Source organism: Pelobates fuscus, chromosome 1 (assembly GCF_036172605.1).
Source record: "Pelobates fuscus isolate aPelFus1 chromosome 1, aPelFus1.pri, whole genome shotgun sequence".
Classification (NCBI taxonomy): Eukaryota; Metazoa; Chordata; class Amphibia; order Anura; family Pelobatidae; genus Pelobates; species Pelobates fuscus.
In genome coordinates this window covers 239,115,687-239,135,375 of record NC_086317.1, presented here as the reverse complement: position 1 = coordinate 239,135,375, position 19,689 = coordinate 239,115,687, and the positions used below count along the sequence as shown (strand labels likewise).

Sequence of the window (19,689 nt, the reverse complement as noted above, 5' to 3'; positions counted from 1 at the left end):
ACAAATGAAGATTGCAAAGCTAGATAACCGGCAACATTTTCCCAATTCTGCCAAATGAATTGGAATTGGAAGCATTTCTATGAATATGTATATAGGACCTGCATATGAATCATATTTTACAGTACAGTATATCTTTACTTGTAGACTGTGCCTTAAATAGCGTGTAATTATTTACTCTACAGTTCAAATATATATCCGGACGATGCCCTTTCAAATGGACATGACTTCCAGATGTATTCATTTGAAGAAACAGCCACATGCAAAGCATGCCAGATGTTTTTACGGTGAGAAGGGACAGGCATGGTGACAAGAGGGGGACTACTGGATCATGAGTGTGGAATACATCTAGTCACCTACAGGATCATTTTAAACATCTTGTCCACCCTTATCAAAACTTTAACAATGTGTTCTCCTTTGAGAAGACACCGTCTCAAAAAATAATTACTTTGTTTCTGTCCATCCATTCATTCATTTTCCCACAGTTTGTTTCCTCTATCTCCCCCATCTTATTAACATGGTCCTCCATAATAATGCTGTCCATCACCTTCCCTTCTTAATATGAGTATCTCTTTCTTTTACCATATCTCACATTATTCCGGTGCTAATCATTGGTACTTTCCTCTCTGGGCTTTACCATAAGCCAGAGGTAACCACTGATAGTATGGTTCTAATCAAAACTTTATAGTCTAGCAAACCCGATAATTGATGTAGATCAAACATAGACACTAGTATGGGATAAATATGGATGTCAACAAGAATTAGGAAGGTCAACAAAGTAGAATCAGCATACTCACTGATGTTTGTCCCCTCAGAGGCATGTTCTTCCAAGGTTATCGATGTTGTCGCTGCAAAGCTCCAGCACACAAAGAATGTTTGGGTAGAGTTCCATGCTGCGGTAAACAAGGTAAGAAACAAAGATTCAAAGAAGACAAAACTGTAGAGTGGAATTGGTCATTTTAGAAGGACCAGGTATGGAGGAGTGGGTGAGGCAATTGTATGTATTATATTGGTTTACATTGTATTGATGATGGATCAGATTTACATTTAAAAGTTACTAGCATGATGTAAGCCTACTAGCATGATGTAAGTTTAAACAATAGAAGCAAAATAGAAGTGACATGTTAATGAATGATACATTACAAAGACATGGAATATAATCCTAATAGAGGTGATCTTTTTTTTTAATTCTTTATTTTTGTTGTGCATAAGTTTGACATGCAAGCATTTTAAGCCACGACAGTCATTTCAAGAGGCAAAATATTTTGGCATATGATAAAACAGCAAATTTTTAGTTTATAAAAAAGCTTAAACATATAATGTCAGGTAATGCGAGAGCATCATGAGTGATAGAGACATACTATGTAGACTGACATTAATGTGGTCACAGAAAAGAAAATTGCGTATCGCGTTAAACTGTAGTTAAATCTGTAGCTAGGTAGGCGTTGGGTGCTGAGGAGCTTATAAACATATTAAGATAATGGGTAAACATGCTCTCTACGAGCTGAGATATTTGTGCAGCAGCAGGGGTAATGTCTGCCAGTTAGGCTGACATGGCTTAGGATATGCCCGCTTGGGCCCAACTTGCTATTGTAAGACAGCAGGTAAATGATGAACTGTTGTTATGGGGTGACAGGTTGCTTGAGGGCGTACATAGTAAATAGTAGGGCTTTTCCGTGTAGTGATGGAGCCCATTCCCAGATTAAGCGTAGTAGGCATGTCTAGGCTATCCTAGCATAATAACAGTCTAGCAAGACTCAGTGAGGTGTTAGGTAGTGGTACTCAGGAGCTAACATGCTAGATGGGTTTTGCTGGCAAAGAAATCTGCACTGCATTAAAGAGAAATGTGGAAATCGTATAGAAGGAGAGTAAGAATAAGTCAGTAAGTTAATTGCCTTATACAGAACCATATATCAAGCAAGGTCACCCTAACACACTATGTATGGATTGATCATCCGATGCCCACTAATGGTAGGCTGCCGACTCTGGTTATCAGGAGTCCACCTGTCTGTATGCACGTATGCCCCCAGCCCCAGAGTCCTGCGCACTCCTGCGTCGTGTCGGCCGGCAAGTAACACAGTCCATGGACCGGACTAGATGCTCTGGGCCCACTCGGTGCTTCTAAGTGGTGCTGCGATGTGTGACCCTTCCAGTAGGGCGGTTTGCAAGCGTGGGTTCGTTCTGTTCTGGAGCGCCGTGCAGTGGGGCAGCGGCGGGATAGGAAGGCAGAGTTTCAGTGGTGCGGTGCTGCTTTGCGTCACAGTGCCTTTAGAGACCACTGGTAAGTCAGGTGGCGATGTCGGCGCAACTCCATGTTGGGCCCCAACCTTGCACTGTGTCGGTGAGCCGCTGCGTCAGCCTCTTTCTCCAGTGTCGGAGGTGAGTAGTGGTGGGTAGGCCTGCATTTCAAACGCCTCCAGAAATCCTGGCAGATTTGATTGGACTTAGCCTTGAAGCGCTCTCTCCAGGCCTCCAGACCCTCATGAGGCTTCTGAGGTCGTGGCTCGGCGGCCATCTTGGACTCAGGATGCGGTCTAAGTTCTGGCAGGGTGGACTGTATGAGGGTTTCTCCAACGGGGACCGGGATGACCCCCACCGGTCTAGAGGGGTTTGATGCGGGGCATCAGAAAGGTTGCTGCTTGGCGCGGTCAACATGACAGGAGATTGGACATCTCTCCCGGCCATTAGACCGCCTGTCACGCTAGGCCTCATGTGTGGGGTGCGGTGTATCTCGGCAAAAAAGCACGGGACTGGTCTCCACGAGCCCCCACTCACATTAACAGTGAGCCCCCATTTGTGTTGAGCTGCAAAAAACACAATTATGGCTAGTAAAAGTCACTTTTAGGCTCAGTCAGACCAGAGCTCTCAGCAAACAAGTCTGGCTAGCTCAGCTGTCAGGCCCCGCCCCCAGAGGTGATCTGTTTTTAAATTACATTTATTAAAAAATAGTACATTGTGGAAAGGGTGAAATGTCTGAGGCATATATATATTTCCCCAATAGGAAATAATAGGATATTAAGCAGAGGGTGGGTAGAGTTTTAGAAGTCTTGAGTCTTAACTACATTAAGGATAAGGATAGTAGGCCTGTGTTATTATATCAGGGGCTTCATATGTTGATTGTGTTGACAGTGAAAGAGTTGGGGATTGCTATGTGATTCCTTGTAAGTAGGAACATTATGTGAATGAAGGATCAGTCCTGCACAAACTGGGGAGGACATAAGACCTTAATGATGGGTTCAGACTTGGCAACCATGAATAATTATGTGGTATGAATATATAAGCAAAGACTCTGATATAAAATGTAAACATTATTGTAGTGTGAAGAGGACACCCTAATCAGCAAGGAGATTAGACAATATAACCGACCTAAGACTGGAGAATAGAATAGATTGGGCAGGCAACAGGCAATGACTAAGTGTGCAATTAACCAGGATGAAGATTGCAAACTAATCAATATCAATGTCTTTGTTTCAGATTCTGGCTCTTCCACCATTAAAAAGGTATATCCAAGATATTGTGTTATTACATATTAAAGAATGCCAGGGATGATGGGAAGCAGTAGTGGAATTAATTACTTGGGTGTGTAGGTTCAGGAATGTAATGCTGCTGTTCTGAAAAGGAGTCTTAGGGAAGGCAGAACTAGTGGTGACAGGAAGGATAGTGGAGGGCTAGTGAAAATATTAAGAGGCCTAAGAGAGGCACAGTGTATAATGATTTTTATTTCCAGCATTTTTTAACAGTCACTAATACTGTATGGCTATTTGATAATATTTTATTCTGTCATTTAATTGGGATTAAGTTTTAGTGCCATTTCAGTTTTTTTCTACCCTCTGCTGTGAGTTATTGCTGAATGAGAATTTTTTTCCGGTAAATATTTTAACAATGAGTGAAGATATTGTCTGACACATTAGGAAAGCACCTAATCCCTGTGTATCACAGAGCTCCACAGCAATACTACTCTCAGCAATGTGTCTTAAACTACAAGAAATGTGTTTAGAGATTTGTATGAAAATAAATAGGATACATCGTTCTTGTTCTAAATTACATTCTAGTTGCAAAAAAATGTTATCAGTAAGACAGCTAAAATTTCTCAGAACCGCACTGTCCTGGCCACACATTCACACTGATACCCATACATTTAGTTTTCCTCTTTGTCTTTGTCTAAAATGTTGGGACATATGGAAATAGAATTCAAGAAAAATAGTTTCGTTGTGAGTTGTAAGTACAAAGATGAAAGTACAAAAGATTTTATAATACGAGATGTTGAAAGAAGATATCTATAATAACAACTGTTACTTTTTCTTACAGAAATCAGGGCGAGGTGCACAAAGCAGAAAAACAGATTGTGGTAAGTATGTTTGTTTAACTGACACCAAGGAAGGATTGGGGATAAAAAAAATAGTTTTTTTTGTGGACAAAAAAGTTGTTATCTGGGCTAGGAGCAGTTTTTACTTGGAAAATCTAATAGATGCTTTAAGCACAGGATAATAAGAATGGTATGAATTGTCCAAAACAGCCAACCTTGAAAAAGTCTGCTATATTTTCAGTTCAGCTATTTTGGGCTAACACTTGAAATTCACTTTGAATTCCTGACAATTTTACCTAATAATTCTGCCAGAGATGGGATGGTGAACATAGGAAAAATAAAATTCAGATGTGAAAAATAGGAACTTGGGCATGTAAAGCTGAACCAGAAATGCCAGTATGTAGGTAGGGGATCTACATACTTTACATTATAAAGTTATACTTGTCAACATTCTCTGCCCACCTTCCAGGACAAAGGTGGGCAGGGAAAAGAGCTGGTGTGCAGGGGACCGGTCCACTTTAAAAGGGACAGGTCCATTCACCAAATGGAGTGGTCAGGCTAACTGACGACCTAGCAGACCATATACAGAACACTGCTCCCTCCAGCAGACCATGCACTGAACAGAACACTGCTCCCCTCCAGCAAACCATGCATGGAACATTGCTCCCCTCCAGCAAACCATGCATGGAACATTGCTCCCCTCCAGCAGACCATGCATGGAAAATTGCTCCCCTCCAGCAGACCATGCACAAAACATTGCTCCCCTCCAGTAGATCATCCATGGAACACTGCTTCCTTTCCAGCAGACTGTGCACGGAATACTGCTCCCTTCCAGCAGGCCATGCACATAACACTGCTGAAGTACTCTGTGCATGGTCCTAGTGTCATGATGCCTCCTGCATTTTGAAATCTGCTGGCAGATTTCAAAATAAGGGACCAGTCTCTGGAATTTATATTTGCTGGGACAGTACCTCAAAATGCAGGACTGCCCTGTAAAATGCTAGCAACACATTTAGTATATGAAAATATCTTATAAATATTCGTTAAAAAATATTACACCTGTGATGAGATCTAACTTTTTTTCAGAAACTGCACAATAATATGTATTTAGAATAATTTGTACAGGGCAGATGGGGTGTCATATTCACTTCTGTTCCTTACAGGTCAATCAGTAAAAAATATATATAAATTTGCAGAGACTTTTACCAGCAACAATTAGAAAAAAATAAACATGAAAGTCTTTTTTAAATAAGACAGTCTGAATCAAAACCTGATTTTGAACAATGTAAAGCAAAAAGGAAAGCAGGGGATTTACCCAAGTCTTGAGGCAAGTTGGTGATTCCTGCAGAAAGCAGTTCCCAAATAAGATAAACCAATATACTTGGTAAACTGACTGGATGTAGCTGAGTGTAGAAAAGAGAGTTTAGTTAGCTTTCAGCAGCTGAGTTGGAAATATTTGAACTGCAATGGAGAAATACAAGACAAAAGGTGAGTATAAGGATCCAATTTATAGATTGTATAGGAAATGGAATTTCCAGAGAGGTGTGTGGAAAATCAGTTCTGAGTTGATCTGGAGATTCTGAGACCTGAAAAATTAGTTAGTAGCAACATGCAAGGCACAGGAGCATGATAGGCTGGTGTCAGCTCATTACGAGTCCACAGACTCACTGACATGCAGAGGCGGCTCTCTAATTAGGTGATTTAGGCGGCTGCCTAAGGCTGGCTGGGGCATCGCAGCCACCTAAATCGCCTTATGGCAGACTTACATTAGGAGGGGGCCCGGCAGCTTGCCCTTTATGCCGCCAGTTGCGAGTCCCCTCCAGTCTGCCCAAAGAGCCAGCCTTCAGTCTACAGATCCGTCGGGTGTGAGCTGCAGACTGAAGTGTCTCGCGATCCCCAGCCAATCAGACCCGCTGCAACGCTCTGACATCTGGAGATCACAAGACTCCTATCATGTGGTCTGCAGCTCACACCTGGCGGGCCTGCAGATCAGATAGGAAGCCCACCGGACCACCAGGGAGCCAGGACACTGGACCACCAGGGAAAGAAAAGTTATTTATTTTATTACCCCTCCTTCCCTCACACAGCCATCCCCTCCCTCTCTGACACTTGTTACCCCCCACTCTGGCCCTTGTCACCACCTCACTAAGTCCTCTGTCACCACCTCACTAAGCCCCCTGTTACCCCACTAAGTCACTAATTTCACACTCTGTCATACTATTTCACACTCTGTCATCCCCTCCACTCACACACACAAAGTCACCCCCCTCGACACACTGTCACCCCCCTCCGCACACCCTGTCACCATTACACACACACACACACACTGTTACCACACTCCCACACACACTATAACCCCTTTTAACCCTGCCACACTCACTTTAACCCCTCCTGATCCTGTCACTCACCCGCTCCATTCAAACCGCACTCACCTCCCCACACTCTGCCACACTCTCTCCAATCCTGCTACACTCACCTTTTTATCACTGTCATGCTCCCCACTCCTCTTCCTGTCACACTACCTCCTCCAACCCTGCCACTCACCCTGTTGCATTAACCCCCTTAATCCTGTCACATTCACCTCCCCTTGCCCTGTTACACTCACTCCAATAATGCCTATACACCCCAACCCTGTGATACTCACCTCCCCAACCAAGCCACATTCACCATGTCACATAAACAATTTAATCCTGTGACGCTTATCTCCCCTCTCACTGTAAGTTTAAACATAAACTTATACTTTATGCTCCTCCAAACATGTCACAGTTCCCCTTCCTCATTCTCACCCCCCCCCCAACCCTATCTCATTCACCCCCTCATCCTCCAAACTCACCCTGCCACAGTTTCCCCTTTTCACCCTTTCACAGTCACCCTTGAATACAATCATCATACACATAAAGTTATAAAACATAGCTTCACCATAGACAAAGTGCACAAAGGCCACAGGCAGCCCCCCATATAAATAAAACACAGCAGGCAGCTACCACACACACATACGGTTCTTGACACAAACATACACATGCTCTCAGAAACATACATTCACATACAAGGATACTGTCAGATGCATTCTCAGGCACATACACAGGCAGACAATGCCAGACACATTCAGAAATACACACAGCCAAATAAACACATTGTGACTGTATGTCAGTATTAGTCAATATTTGTGTCTCTGTGCATCTGTGTGTGTGTGTATGCATGTGCATGTATCAATGTGTGTTTATGTATTTGTGTATTGGTGTTCAAATGTGTGCGTGTCTGTGTGCAATGTGGTTGTGGTATTATATGGGCAATGCAAAGATAAAGTTGCAAGCAACATGTATATATTATATGCATACATACATACATATACAATACATGGGGAAATACATATATGATAATATACATGTAAAGGAATTTAGAATATTTGGAGAAATGTCTATGACATTGTTTTCTTATCTTTAACTTTATTATTTAGAAAATTATATATTTTTTAAAAGCTCAGCTGAAATGTTCATTTTTCAAATAACCCCTTCACACTGGCAATTATGTATACACGACTGCCAGGCTATACAACCATACCCAGCCATCGTGTAGAAATGATTAGCAAATTATGCCATATGTACAGTCAAGGTGCTCACAACACAGCGGCATAGGAAGCTGCGACAATGCAAGCCTCTGAAGATGAATACAGAGATTACATCTCTGTATCCAAAGCTGCAAGCTCGCCCTTTAATATTAAATATTATATTTCGAACTATAGGTTATCTTTAAGGGCTATTTGTGTATGCATTGCATGAAGAATGCAGTTGTAATTCTACTCGTTGGTCAATAGCTACACAGCAAATATCTTATTACTGTTAACAAACTACAATTTTTTAAAATGTAATATGGCCCATTTCTCTTTGACAGGTATTACCAAGATGGAGGCTTTCCTAGAGTACTCTGGGGTCCCACCTCCTCCAATAGCTTTTGGCCCACCCCTACGAATGGGACCTGGAGACATCATAGAACTGACAAAAGCAGAAGCTGATCAGAACTGGTGGGAGGTATCTAACTATAAATGTCATCTCTTTGTTACTCCACTACATATCATTTATATATTCAATTCATAAAGAAACGCTTTATAGTGTCTCAGTATTATGTATTTGTTTATTATCTTTGATTAAATACGTGATGTGATTAAATCACTACCTTTGTAATAGTAATACAATTATGACATTAATGGAACACAATGATTGTAGACTATATTGGTGATTTTATATTCAGTGGCGGAACTACCGCCAATGCAGCCGGTGGGGCTCAAAAACTTTTGGAGGTCCACTGGGTGGCCCATGCACTAATGGCCATCTGATGGTTATTCGTTTATCGCTGATTAGGGGCTTGGTAGGGTGCCGCAGCCCTTTTAAAAGGCTGGGAGGAAATGACAGGGGTGTTGATGTGATCCAGGACCTCTTCAAGCATGGCATGGTCTGTTTTTTGCTCATCTGTCAAAATGCCAATTTGCACACTTATGTACCTGCTTTTAATTAACCTGCCCCCAGTGACCCGTCTAATAAATAAGTATTGGGAGGAGTTAACCGACTATTTAAACTCAGGCAACCATCTTGACCTGGGCCGTTGCTGTTCATTTTATTGGTTGCCTAGGATACCTTTCTATCTTAACAAGGGTATTTGGCCTGGTTTATACACACCCGCATTCGCAGTTTTAGGTGTTTGTATTTTATGAAGTTTTCAGCCTTCATTCGATAATTTAATATACACAGGCATATTTGCTATTTTCACTTGAGCATTTGGCTGTCATTTGGCCTCGTTATACACAGTCGCATTTACAATCTTAGGTCTTTAAAAAAAAATTAAGCAATCTTTTCACATGCATTTGCTAATTTCACTGTGGCATTCAGCCATCTTTCGGCTTTTTGAGACATGTGTTATTGGACATTGGGCCATCAATCATCCTTTTTAACACCCCAAGTAGCTTTCACAATTCACTGTATTTAATGTTATGACTCGGCTTTCATTCGCCTTTTATAGTTTTCACAACTACATTCTGAAAAAATGGTAGCATTGGTCATGTTATAAGTAAATGTTAACACATTTGACTCTCAATCGGTCTGACTAAAACATGATTAGATATTGCAATACAGGAGAAGTTGTGTTGCTACCATAAAGCACAGAAAACGCTTATTTTCAGAGCCATAACATTTAAAAGGCTCTCCAATTGTGAGCATTTATTCGCAAATTACTTTTATACTATTATTTATATCAACAATTCTGCACCATTGTACCGTCTCTTATTTATCTAATAAGTGAAAACTATTTTCCACCGTATACCAAATGTCTGGGTAAGCTTTTATCAATTTGCATGTGAATTTTTATTAAGCGCTGCACTGTATACTCTAGTGTTAAAAAAAGGGGGTGGTTTAAATATTGGAGTTTTTGTTCACTTTTTAATTCTTTAACTATGTCTGAAGAATTTTGTCTTCAGTATATGACCACAAACAACACCATACAGGCTATCATGAAGGTAGTTAGAACAGCAAGGCTCAGTAAAACACATATTTTTTTTAATGCATTCAAGTTGCTTCCCATCTTTCCATTGTTATGGTACCTACATGTTGTTAAATGAAGAGAAAATTACTATTTTTCAATCAGACTTACTTTCGGGGCAGCCCTAAATTATTCACCATTTGTGCTGAAACCCTCTGTTGGCTCCTCCTCATTATCATGAGATGCCCAGAGGTGATTCACTACCTGGATGACTTTTTAACAGGGAACAATTAGAACTGGGGAACAATATACCATAGAGCATTAGCAGCATAACAGCTTTGTTCTCTAGCTAAGGACTATAGGCCCTCACAACTAGCCTGGATTTCAAGTCATACAGCTAGACTCTACCTTAATACAGTCCAGTCTCCCTGATGAAAAGATTTGGCAAGTCCAGGAAGACTTGGACAGATTACTTGCTTAAGCTTTCTATTCACACAGGGCCTACAGTCCCTCCTGGGTTCACTAAATTATGCATAAATCTCAGGTTCATTCATTTCAATTTACTGTCTGGCTTGATCTCCAAGCTCAGGATGGTTTAAACATAAACTTATACTTTATGCTCAATTGGAATGGTAAATTAATGTTCATTCCCCAGTCATTTGGATTGATGCTGCCGCCTATACTTGCTTTGCAGCTATTTTTGACTACTTGTGATTCAGAAACGTTCCTCCTTTCTAACAATCATGATGTTGATCAGGAAATTAACTTGGCTAGCAGCAACTCATCGTTTTTTCCTGGTTGGTGTGGTTGGTGTTCACATTCCCGGCTGCCATAACTCAGAACAGCTGACGCTCTCTCCGGTTCTCATTTTCAGGACTTCTTCAAACTTCACCTGACTGCCAGGATTTACCAGTCCAAAACCACAGCCTTCAGCCTTTGACTAAACCAATTATTGTCCTACAGCAGGCTGCTGGCAAAAGCATCCTTATCCGATAACACCCAAAGAACATATAACAGAGCCCTGACCATATTCAACAAATTCATCTCCGACTTTCAGATACCATTATCTTATAAAGTTGCATTCACTGCTTTTTGCCACCTTAAAGGACCACTATAGTGCCAGGAAAACATACTCGTTTTCCTGGCACCATAGTGCCCTGAGGGTGCCCCCACCCTCAGGGTCCCCCTCCCGCCAGGCTCTGGAGAGAGGAAGGGGTTAAAATCTTACCTTTCTCCAGCGCCTGGCGGGGAGCTTTCCTCCAGTAGAAATAGCCATTTATCCCACAGACAATAACTGGTGTCCAGTTAAAATTCTGGACTGCTACTGTCATACTGTCATCATAGAACAGGTTGTCCAGGAAATATGCTCCTTCTGTTACTGCACGGTAAACCACCCACTTCAGCTATATTTACATTTTACATCAGGACTTGGAATAGGCCTGTGTATTTTTTCAGGAAATTCCTTTAGAATCGGTGAAGCAGCATCGGCTGCCTCTAGCAGGGATATTCCTGTTCATATAATTAAAAGACTAGGATGCTGGAAATCCTCTGCTTATAATGGATACATACCTCAACTAGAGAAAGAGTAGTTAAGGAAAGCATTTAAGAGTTTGGCTTTGTAAATTGTATTACGTAATAAAGTGTGCATTTTGGAATTCTTTTTGCCCTTTTTATTTACAGACCTACCCATACGTCTTTTTGGCACACCATAACTGACTTTGCTTTATACCTCGGTTTTTGGTACCCATCAACAAATATTAAGGCTTAAGCCTGTTTTTGTGGGAGGGGTTACCCGACTATTTAAACTCAGGTAATCCCCTTACCTGGGCCATTGCCGTTCAATTCATACCACCCACTGCTCCCATCTTTCTCATATCACTACCTTGGTGGGCCCTCTTTATTCACAGGCAATACCTACAAAGAAAACGTGGATATGTTTTTGTTGTTTTTCTTTGCATGTTTTCTTTCTAAAATTTTTATTGCAATAGCTGCAGATCTTGTAACTGCAGCTTCTACAAGCCCTCTCCTTTCTCCACAAGACAGACTTTCACTCTGTGTAAGCATATTGACCAATCAGAGGCTTCTCACTAGCTTTGTGGTCGAGCTCTGTTCGGCTTTTCAGATACACACTTCTCAATGAGATGTAGCACAGCCAATTGAGAAGGGTTAGCAAGACACATGCTGGGGCAAGAACAAAAGAACAGGTTGCGCCTAATAATTTATGAATCTGTTTAACTCAATGATACAGAATAAAATAAAAAAAATACAGTCCAAATTATAATTTTATAGGAAGAGGGAAAAAAAAAGAAACCTGGCTGCCTGGGTGAGAGCAGAGGAGGCGTTACAGTATGTATTAATTTTTAAAAGTGTAAATTCCTAAAATCGACACAATTCCTATTAAAATCGACACTTGTATCAACTGAAACAAAAAGAAAGGTACATGCTACACACACAAAGCAGTTCAGCTTGCTTTATGCCTTTAGAGTGTTACTTAAAATGTAAGAATATAATGGTATTGATATTTCCTTTATTATTTTTGTATGAGGTTTACAGTTTTATTATCATACCTTTGAGTCAGGGCAGGACTGGGAATGAAAAGCAGCCCTTGGAACAAATTCTATACCAGCCCCATAATGCGTTGCGCCAGCATAGTGTGCTGATATGGAGGCGGAAAAGATAACTTAAAATTGAAAAGAGCATATTTATTTTAAACAGCTGTACATTTTCATATAATCAATGTTGCAGTCCAACTACCTTGACATATTAAGGCATAGGACTGAAGTGGTGAATGTATGCTGTTGTACAGCTGTAATTAAGCCATCTTGTTTATTTTGAAGTCTGAGTAACTGCAACTAGATGTATTCCTAGGCAGTAATTTAAATACTGCCTTTTCTATGAAAAGGCAGCATTTACAGTGCTCAGTTAACAGGGACTGGTTTTACCTTAACCTTAAACTGTCAATCAACTCTTCGGAATAGACTGTGCTGCAGACTGGAGAGCAGGAGATTAATCCGAAGATGCTATTCCCCAGCTCCTCTGTGTGTCTCTTTACCCACAGCCCCTCTCTGTGTCTCATTTTCCCCATCCCCAGCCCCTCTGTGTGTTCCTTTCTTCCCCCAGCCCCTCTGTGTGTTTCTTGTTCCCCTTTACCAGCCCCTCTGTGTGTCTCTTTCTGCTCTCCACCCCCTCCCTTTCTCCCCCCAAGCACCTTTGTGCGTCTCCACCCCGCGTCTCTTTCTTCCCCCGGCCCCTCTGTGTCTCTTTTTATTTCCCCAGCCCTTCAGTGTGTCTTTTTCTCTCCATAGCCTCTCCGTGTGTCTCATTAACCCTCCATATATCTCTTTCCCCTATCCCCTCAATGTGTTTCATTCTCCTGCCGGTCACCCTGCGATTGTGCCGTGCTCCCCCATGCCAGTGCAACCTAGGTGGCCGTGCACTGGCCTAAAGGTATACTGGCCCACCGGGAAATTTCCCAATATCTCGCTGGCCCAATCCAGCCCTGCTTACAGTTTAGTTCAATGCATTCTGGTGAATAATATCAATATTACAGTCCTATGTTTTACAACTTACACAAGTGCTGCAGAATATTTTGGCACTTTATAAATGCTAGTAATAATAATATATTTAAATGCATAACCTATTTGACTAGTGGTCTGTTTGGAGTTCATTGTAAAGGTCATGATAAACCAACACATGTTTTTTTTTTTCTCAGGGCAGAAACACATCAAGTAATGAGGTGGGCTTCTTCCCATACACCCATGTGAAGCCTTTTGTATCTGTAAGTCCTGCTTTATTTCTAGCAATAACATGAATCATATGTAAACACATCTCGTTTAAATCAGTTATGTTTAAATCTATGTCAATGCCCAACCATGTATTAAAAATAAAAATAAAAAACTATTTCCATAAAACACAAAACACACTTGAAGTTGGGTTAAAATTATCACAGCTTTATTAGAATTATTTTGAAATTGTATTTAATAATTAACATAATTAAATAAAAGTAATTGTCAACAACAGTTAAAGGACCACTATAGGCAGCCAGACCACGTCAGCTCAAATAAGTGGTCTGGGTGCCAGGTCCATCTAGGGTTAACCCTGCAGCTGTAAACTTAGCAGTTTCAGAGAAACTGTTATGTTTACACTAGGGTTAATCCAGCCTCTATTGGCTATCTCATTGACAGCCGCTAGGGGCGCTTCCGCCATTCTCACTGTGAAAATCAGTGAGAAGATGCTGGACGTCCATAGGAAAGCATTGAGTAATGCTTTTCTATGGGCGGTTTGAATGCGCGCACGTCTCTTGCCGTGCATGTGAATTCGGCGCTGACGTCGGCAGGAGGAGGAGAGTTCCCCAGCGTCGAGGGAGCCCGGCGCTGGAGAAGGGTAAGTGGCTGAAGGGGTTTTAACCCGTTCAGCCTGGCGGGAGTCGGACCCTGAGGGTGGGGGGGACCTAAAGACCCTATAGTGCCAGGAAAACGAGTTTGACATCACAGCAACATAACTTTTACATATAACTTTATCCACAGACAATGACCCCACCATAAATAACATCAATACATCAATAAATAACCATATAACATTAATATAAACACAAACAGTTAACACAGCCACCAAGGGCATCCATTTCCACTTGTAGGGGTATACCGAGACACCCCTACACACCCAGTTTCCGCGCTACCGACGAGCTGGAACCTACCAAAACCACTCCAAACTTAAAATATATCCCACCTGCTGAGCCGACCTAGTCCCCCAATTTCTCTCTATCCCCTGCCACTGTGACCAAAGGGGGGGGGGGAGATACTGGAACACAATATCTGCCAAACAAATTAGTGTGGGAGGGTGGGCCAGAAACAAGTAGGTAAAAATGTTCAATTAGAATGGCTCAGCACCTAAAATGTCTGCTATATATATCACCCCTAAGCCCCACCCCCTTACACTATCTAACTGATAAGATTAAAATTTCCATATGCCTTCCTCCTAGCTTCCACCTAGCTTTGCTGTTCTATGGGCATCATTCTAGATTGGTATATGAACTGTGACCCTGTAGATACTGGAAGTGACAGCTGTTCCGTGCAATATGTCCAAGGCCAGAAACAATGGGGTCAAGTTAAACTTGTAACACATACCCCCTCCAAACCCACTGTTTACTATGTACTATTCGCATTTCCTCCATCCACTTTACACTCAATATCTCATTAGCTGCACAATAGGATTAACCACAAGGTGACACTAGGCAGCTGCCTAGGGCCAGAGCGTTAGACAGGGGCATCAGAACTATGAATCTACTTAGCCCGATTCACCATCACTGTGGGAAGAATGAGTGGGCTTCCCTGACTGTTAACCTGCCTAGGGTCCTATTGGATCTTAACCTTTTTGTCTTTAGTTGTGTCCATTTAAGATCAATATTATCTTTTATTTCAGCTTACTTCTCTCTAAGTTTCCATGTCAGGATAGATCAATTTCAGATTCACTTCCTCTCCCCCATTCATTGAAACTCAACTGTGCATTTCAGTTTCACTTTTCACCTTTCTGTCCTCTACAGCCTTCTTGTACGTTTGAGTTCAACACGCACCTTTACGTCCTCTTGACCATTCATTGTGCATTTCAGTTTATACCTCAACTATCCTGTTCTCTTCAGTCCTCCCTGTCCCCTCCTGTCCTGTACTGTCAAGAAATTTATTTTAATTACCATCTTTTTCTCTCTTCCATGTATATTTCTAATTCAACCCTAGTCTATGTCTGTACCTCATCCATTCTCTGCATCTTTCTGTCGGTTCAACACCTTAACTCTTTAAAATGTCCTTCTCAGACTGAATATGATTATGACAGATACATCTTACACTGAACCACTGAGAGAAACTGGTTAGAATAACGAGATGTATTTAAAGGGACAATAGAGACACTAAAACAACTTTAGCTTAATGAAGCAGTTTTGGTGTACTCAATTCTCTGCCATTTAGGAGTTAAATCACTTTTGTTTCTGTCCATGCTGCCATAGCCACACCTCCTCTGGCTGTGACTGACACAACCTGCATCAACAAAATCAGATGTTAACTTATTACTTCCTCTGTAATTTGAATTTAATTAAACACAGGAGGCTCCTGCAAATCCTAACAAGCATTCGAAGGAACACTATAGGGCCAGGAACACAAATGTGTATTCCTGACCCTTTAGTGTTAAAACCACCATTTATGTGGCTTGCCATCAATGCATCACTATGAGGAAAATTCACAATGTGCAGCACTACCCCAGAAAGCACCTCTAGTGGCCATCTGAGGAGCAGCCACCGGAGGTAACCCTGGCAGCAATGTAAACACTGCATTTTCTCTGAAAGGGCAGTGCTTACTTGAAATTGCCTACATGGAATGATTATACTCACTACAACAACTACATTAAGCTGTAGATCTTCTGGTGACTATAGTGTCCCTTTAGCAGTATAGCAGATAAGAAATTATAAATTGAACAGACTGCACAATAAAGGAAGTGTAAACATTAGATCTAACTTTACAGGAAGTGTTTAGGAAGGCTGTGCACATTACATGCAGGTGTGACTAGGGCTGTATAAACAAAGTGATTTAACTCCTATAAGTCAGAGAACTGATCTATGCCCAAAACTGCTTAATTAAGCTAAAGTTGTTTTGATGACCATAGTGTCCCTTTGAGAAAGTAATTTAAGTAGACATCATGTCCAGAATATGAGATGTAACAACACCCATTTTAAAGTATATGTGTAATACAAAGAACAAGCTTTGTTCACATGTATATTATGCTTCAGTCTGCGTGTACCCTATTATTACATATACATTTGAAATTAACCTATTTTTTTTTCCCCCTGCAGAGCCCAGTTCCTGATCTTTCTGTATTTCCTTGGTAAGTAAAAGTTACAGGAGTTGAATGAAACCTCTAGCTGTTACAAATATCTAAAAGGCCTTCCCTATTATTGTTATTATTTTTTGTTTAGGTACGCAGGTCCTATGGAGAGAAAAGAAGCAGAAACTGTGCTGTCCAGCCGATCAGATGGGACTTTTCTGGTCAGACAGAGAGTGAAGGATGCTACAGAATTTGCCATTAGTATCAAGTAATGTGTCCAAATGTAACTAGTATATTTCTCTAATCAAGTTGTGTCTTGAGGAGTAACCTTAATAATTCTGCTGATGTTCTAAATTCACTTCTGTCTCACCAATCATTTTAAGGTGCTGTATTTTACACTTAGGTTCAACATGGAGATTAAACACATGAAGGTGACAGCTCAGGATGGGCTCTGGAGGCTCACAGAAAAGAGAGGCTTCAAAGGACTTCCAGTGAGTGATTATTCAGATATGACATGACCTGATATTTGATATGAGGCATTGAAAAAGTACAAGCAAAGTAATTGTGTGTGCTTTAATAATGGAAAATAACACAACCATGAATTGTCTCAGTGTGCATAAACTTGTATAGTACAACTACTACTCAATGCTAAGATTTCAATTAAAACGTACAATATTAGCAAAACAATTCTGAAGTAATTAACATAATATATTCCACATTAAGTACAAACATAATTATTCAAACAAAATTTGATCTACCCCTAATAGATATTGTTCAAGCATTCTGGAGCTCTGTTCTAGATGGCCTGTGTTGATATTGCTCATTTTTTGCATGAGGAATGAGCATATATTAGTTTGACTGAACGCTCTCTCCTCCTCTATTGAGACCTGCGCATGAGCCAATCACTGAACAGTGAACAAGGCAATGATAAAGTAATTGCAGCTCAGGTGTGACTGCTATTTGTTGACAGAACAGTTTTACACATCACTGTATAAGTAGAACTGTTATTTGGGCATAAACTACTTATCCCATAAATGCCATCTGGACAGAGGATTATGGGAAAAAGAAGAGACTCCCTAGAATAGAATGAGGTGCTGCTGATTGCAGTGTCTAACTGGTGTGGGAGCGGTCAAACAGTGATTCTCCTGGGAACTTTGGAGGTATGAATTTATTAATATTAATTTGACTTGATTTTTAACAAATTATCTATATAATGCATTAAAAAGGGGGGGGTGATTACTCTATAGATTCCTTTAAAGGGACACTATAGTCAACAAAAAAATGTTAGCTTAATGAAGCAGTTTTGGTGTATAAATCATGTCTTTGCAGCCTCACTGCTTAATTCTCTGCCATTTAGGATTGAAATCACTTTTTTAATGTTTATGCAGCCCTAGTCAAACCTCCATGCAGCCCTAGTCACTTCATGTAAAGAGTCATCTAATGTTTATACTTCCTTTATTGCAAATTCTGTTTAGTTTAGAATGTCTTATCTTCTGCACTGTTGTTAGCTTGCTAGACCCTGCAGGAGCCTACTGTATGTGATTAAAGATCAATTTACAGAGCAGGAGGCCGCTCATGTCGGCCTCGGCTCCTCCCTTCTCTACGGCCTTCGGTCTCACTGAAGGTTCTCTTTCCACGTTTCCTTTGTGTGTCTGTAGCCTCTACCCATCCCGAAAGGTGTACCTGCTAGCAGTAGACAAACACTAACATGCCTGACAACTCTGCACTGGCGACACAGGGATGATACACTCGGGCCCTTGGATCCCACAGAGCTTCAGGTACATGAGGTTTTGGGCCCAGGGAGGTCCAGCGCAATAAGCAGCGCAGGCTACCGGACCCGGGGGCAGGGATACAACAGCCATCACAATGGCACACCACTCTAGATAGAGGCATAAATCGGGAAACATAAGGAGAGTATGCACCCCGAACTGGGGCCTAGCATCAGGGATACAGGACACACATACCTTGTTAACCTAGTTTATTGTTCACCAAAAATTAACATTGACTTCAGCTGACCGGGCAGGCGGCGGTGCTCTAAAGGGATAACACGTGTCACGTATGCATTTAAATGCTGATGTTACATATCACTGCTCTGCTGTATATATTCGCACTGCTCATATATGCATGATTGAATATTGTTTGTATGCCTAGTCATGTCAATGATAAATAAAGAATTTAAAAAGAAAAGAAAAGAAAACTAACTGAATACAGCCAAATTCGGTACACTGAGAACAGGGGGGTAACCCCTAATAGAAATGGACAGAGGATTTAAGAAGTAGTGTACCGAAAATATATATATTGGGAGAAGGCAACAAGTGCCTGTGCTGCATAATGACCAAAAATATATGAAAGTCTGGAGCACGAGTTGAAAAGACCAAAGGTCAGAAAACAAAAGAAGAATTTATTAAATACTAAATAGTATGAAGAAAATGCCAATAGATCTAAAAGTACTAAACCAAAGTACAGTAGGAGGAAAACAAAAATAAAGAATAATAATAAGTAGATACAAAATGTTCTAATGATACTTATATCAGTGAGACACAAAACTGATATACTGAAGATGCATGCATCAGTTAAGTTTCAATGTGATAGAATAATATTGGATACATGTAACAATGTGTCTCAGGGTAATACGATAGATGTATCAAATAGATGAATACATTACAGCAGTAAAGTCAACTGCAAAATTAAAGGACCACTCTAGTGCCAGGAAAACATACTCGTTTTCCTGGCACTAGAGTGCCCTGAGGGTGCCCCCACCCTCAGGGACCCACTCCCGCCGGGCTCTGGGGGGAGGAAGGGGTTAAACTTACCTCTTTCTCCAGCGCCGGGCGGGGAGCTCTACTCCTCCTCCTCTTCTTCCTTGCGACGTCATCGGCTGAATGCGCATGCGCGGCAGGAGCCGCGCTCGCATTCAGCCGGTCGCATAGGAAAGCATTCATAATGCTTTCCTATGGACGCTTGCGTGCTCTCACTGTGATTTTCACAGTGAGAAGCACGCAAGCGCCTCTAGCGGCTGTCAGTGAGACAGCCACTAGAGGCTCTGGAGGCTGGCTTAACCCTCAGAATAAACATAGCAGTTTCTCTGAAACTGCTATGTTTATAAA

At 41.3% G+C, this 19,689-nt stretch overlaps 1 protein-coding gene across 2 annotated transcripts in view; it reads left to right on the top strand.

The window, feature by feature from the left end:
* Nucleotides 1-19,689, top strand: part of VAV1 (vav guanine nucleotide exchange factor 1) — a 159,935-nt gene that overhangs the window by 111,847 nt on the left and 28,399 nt on the right. Inside the window, exons 16-24 of one of the 2 annotated variants that reach the window (XM_063444527.1) lie at nt 183-284; nt 813-904; nt 3,472-3,497; nt 4,306-4,345; nt 8,195-8,331; nt 13,485-13,550; nt 16,611-16,642; nt 16,734-16,850; nt 16,986-17,073. In XM_063444527.1, the coding sequence (XP_063300597.1) occupies nt 183-284; nt 813-904; nt 3,472-3,497; nt 4,306-4,345; nt 8,195-8,331; nt 13,485-13,550; nt 16,611-16,642; nt 16,734-16,850; nt 16,986-17,073 (700 nt within the window). Of the gene's footprint in view, nt 1-182; nt 285-812; nt 905-3,471; nt 3,498-4,305; nt 4,346-8,194; nt 8,332-13,484; nt 13,551-16,610; nt 16,643-16,733; nt 16,866-16,985; nt 17,074-19,689 lie in introns of those variants that run through there. The other variant, XM_063444528.1, reaches the window with a different exon arrangement.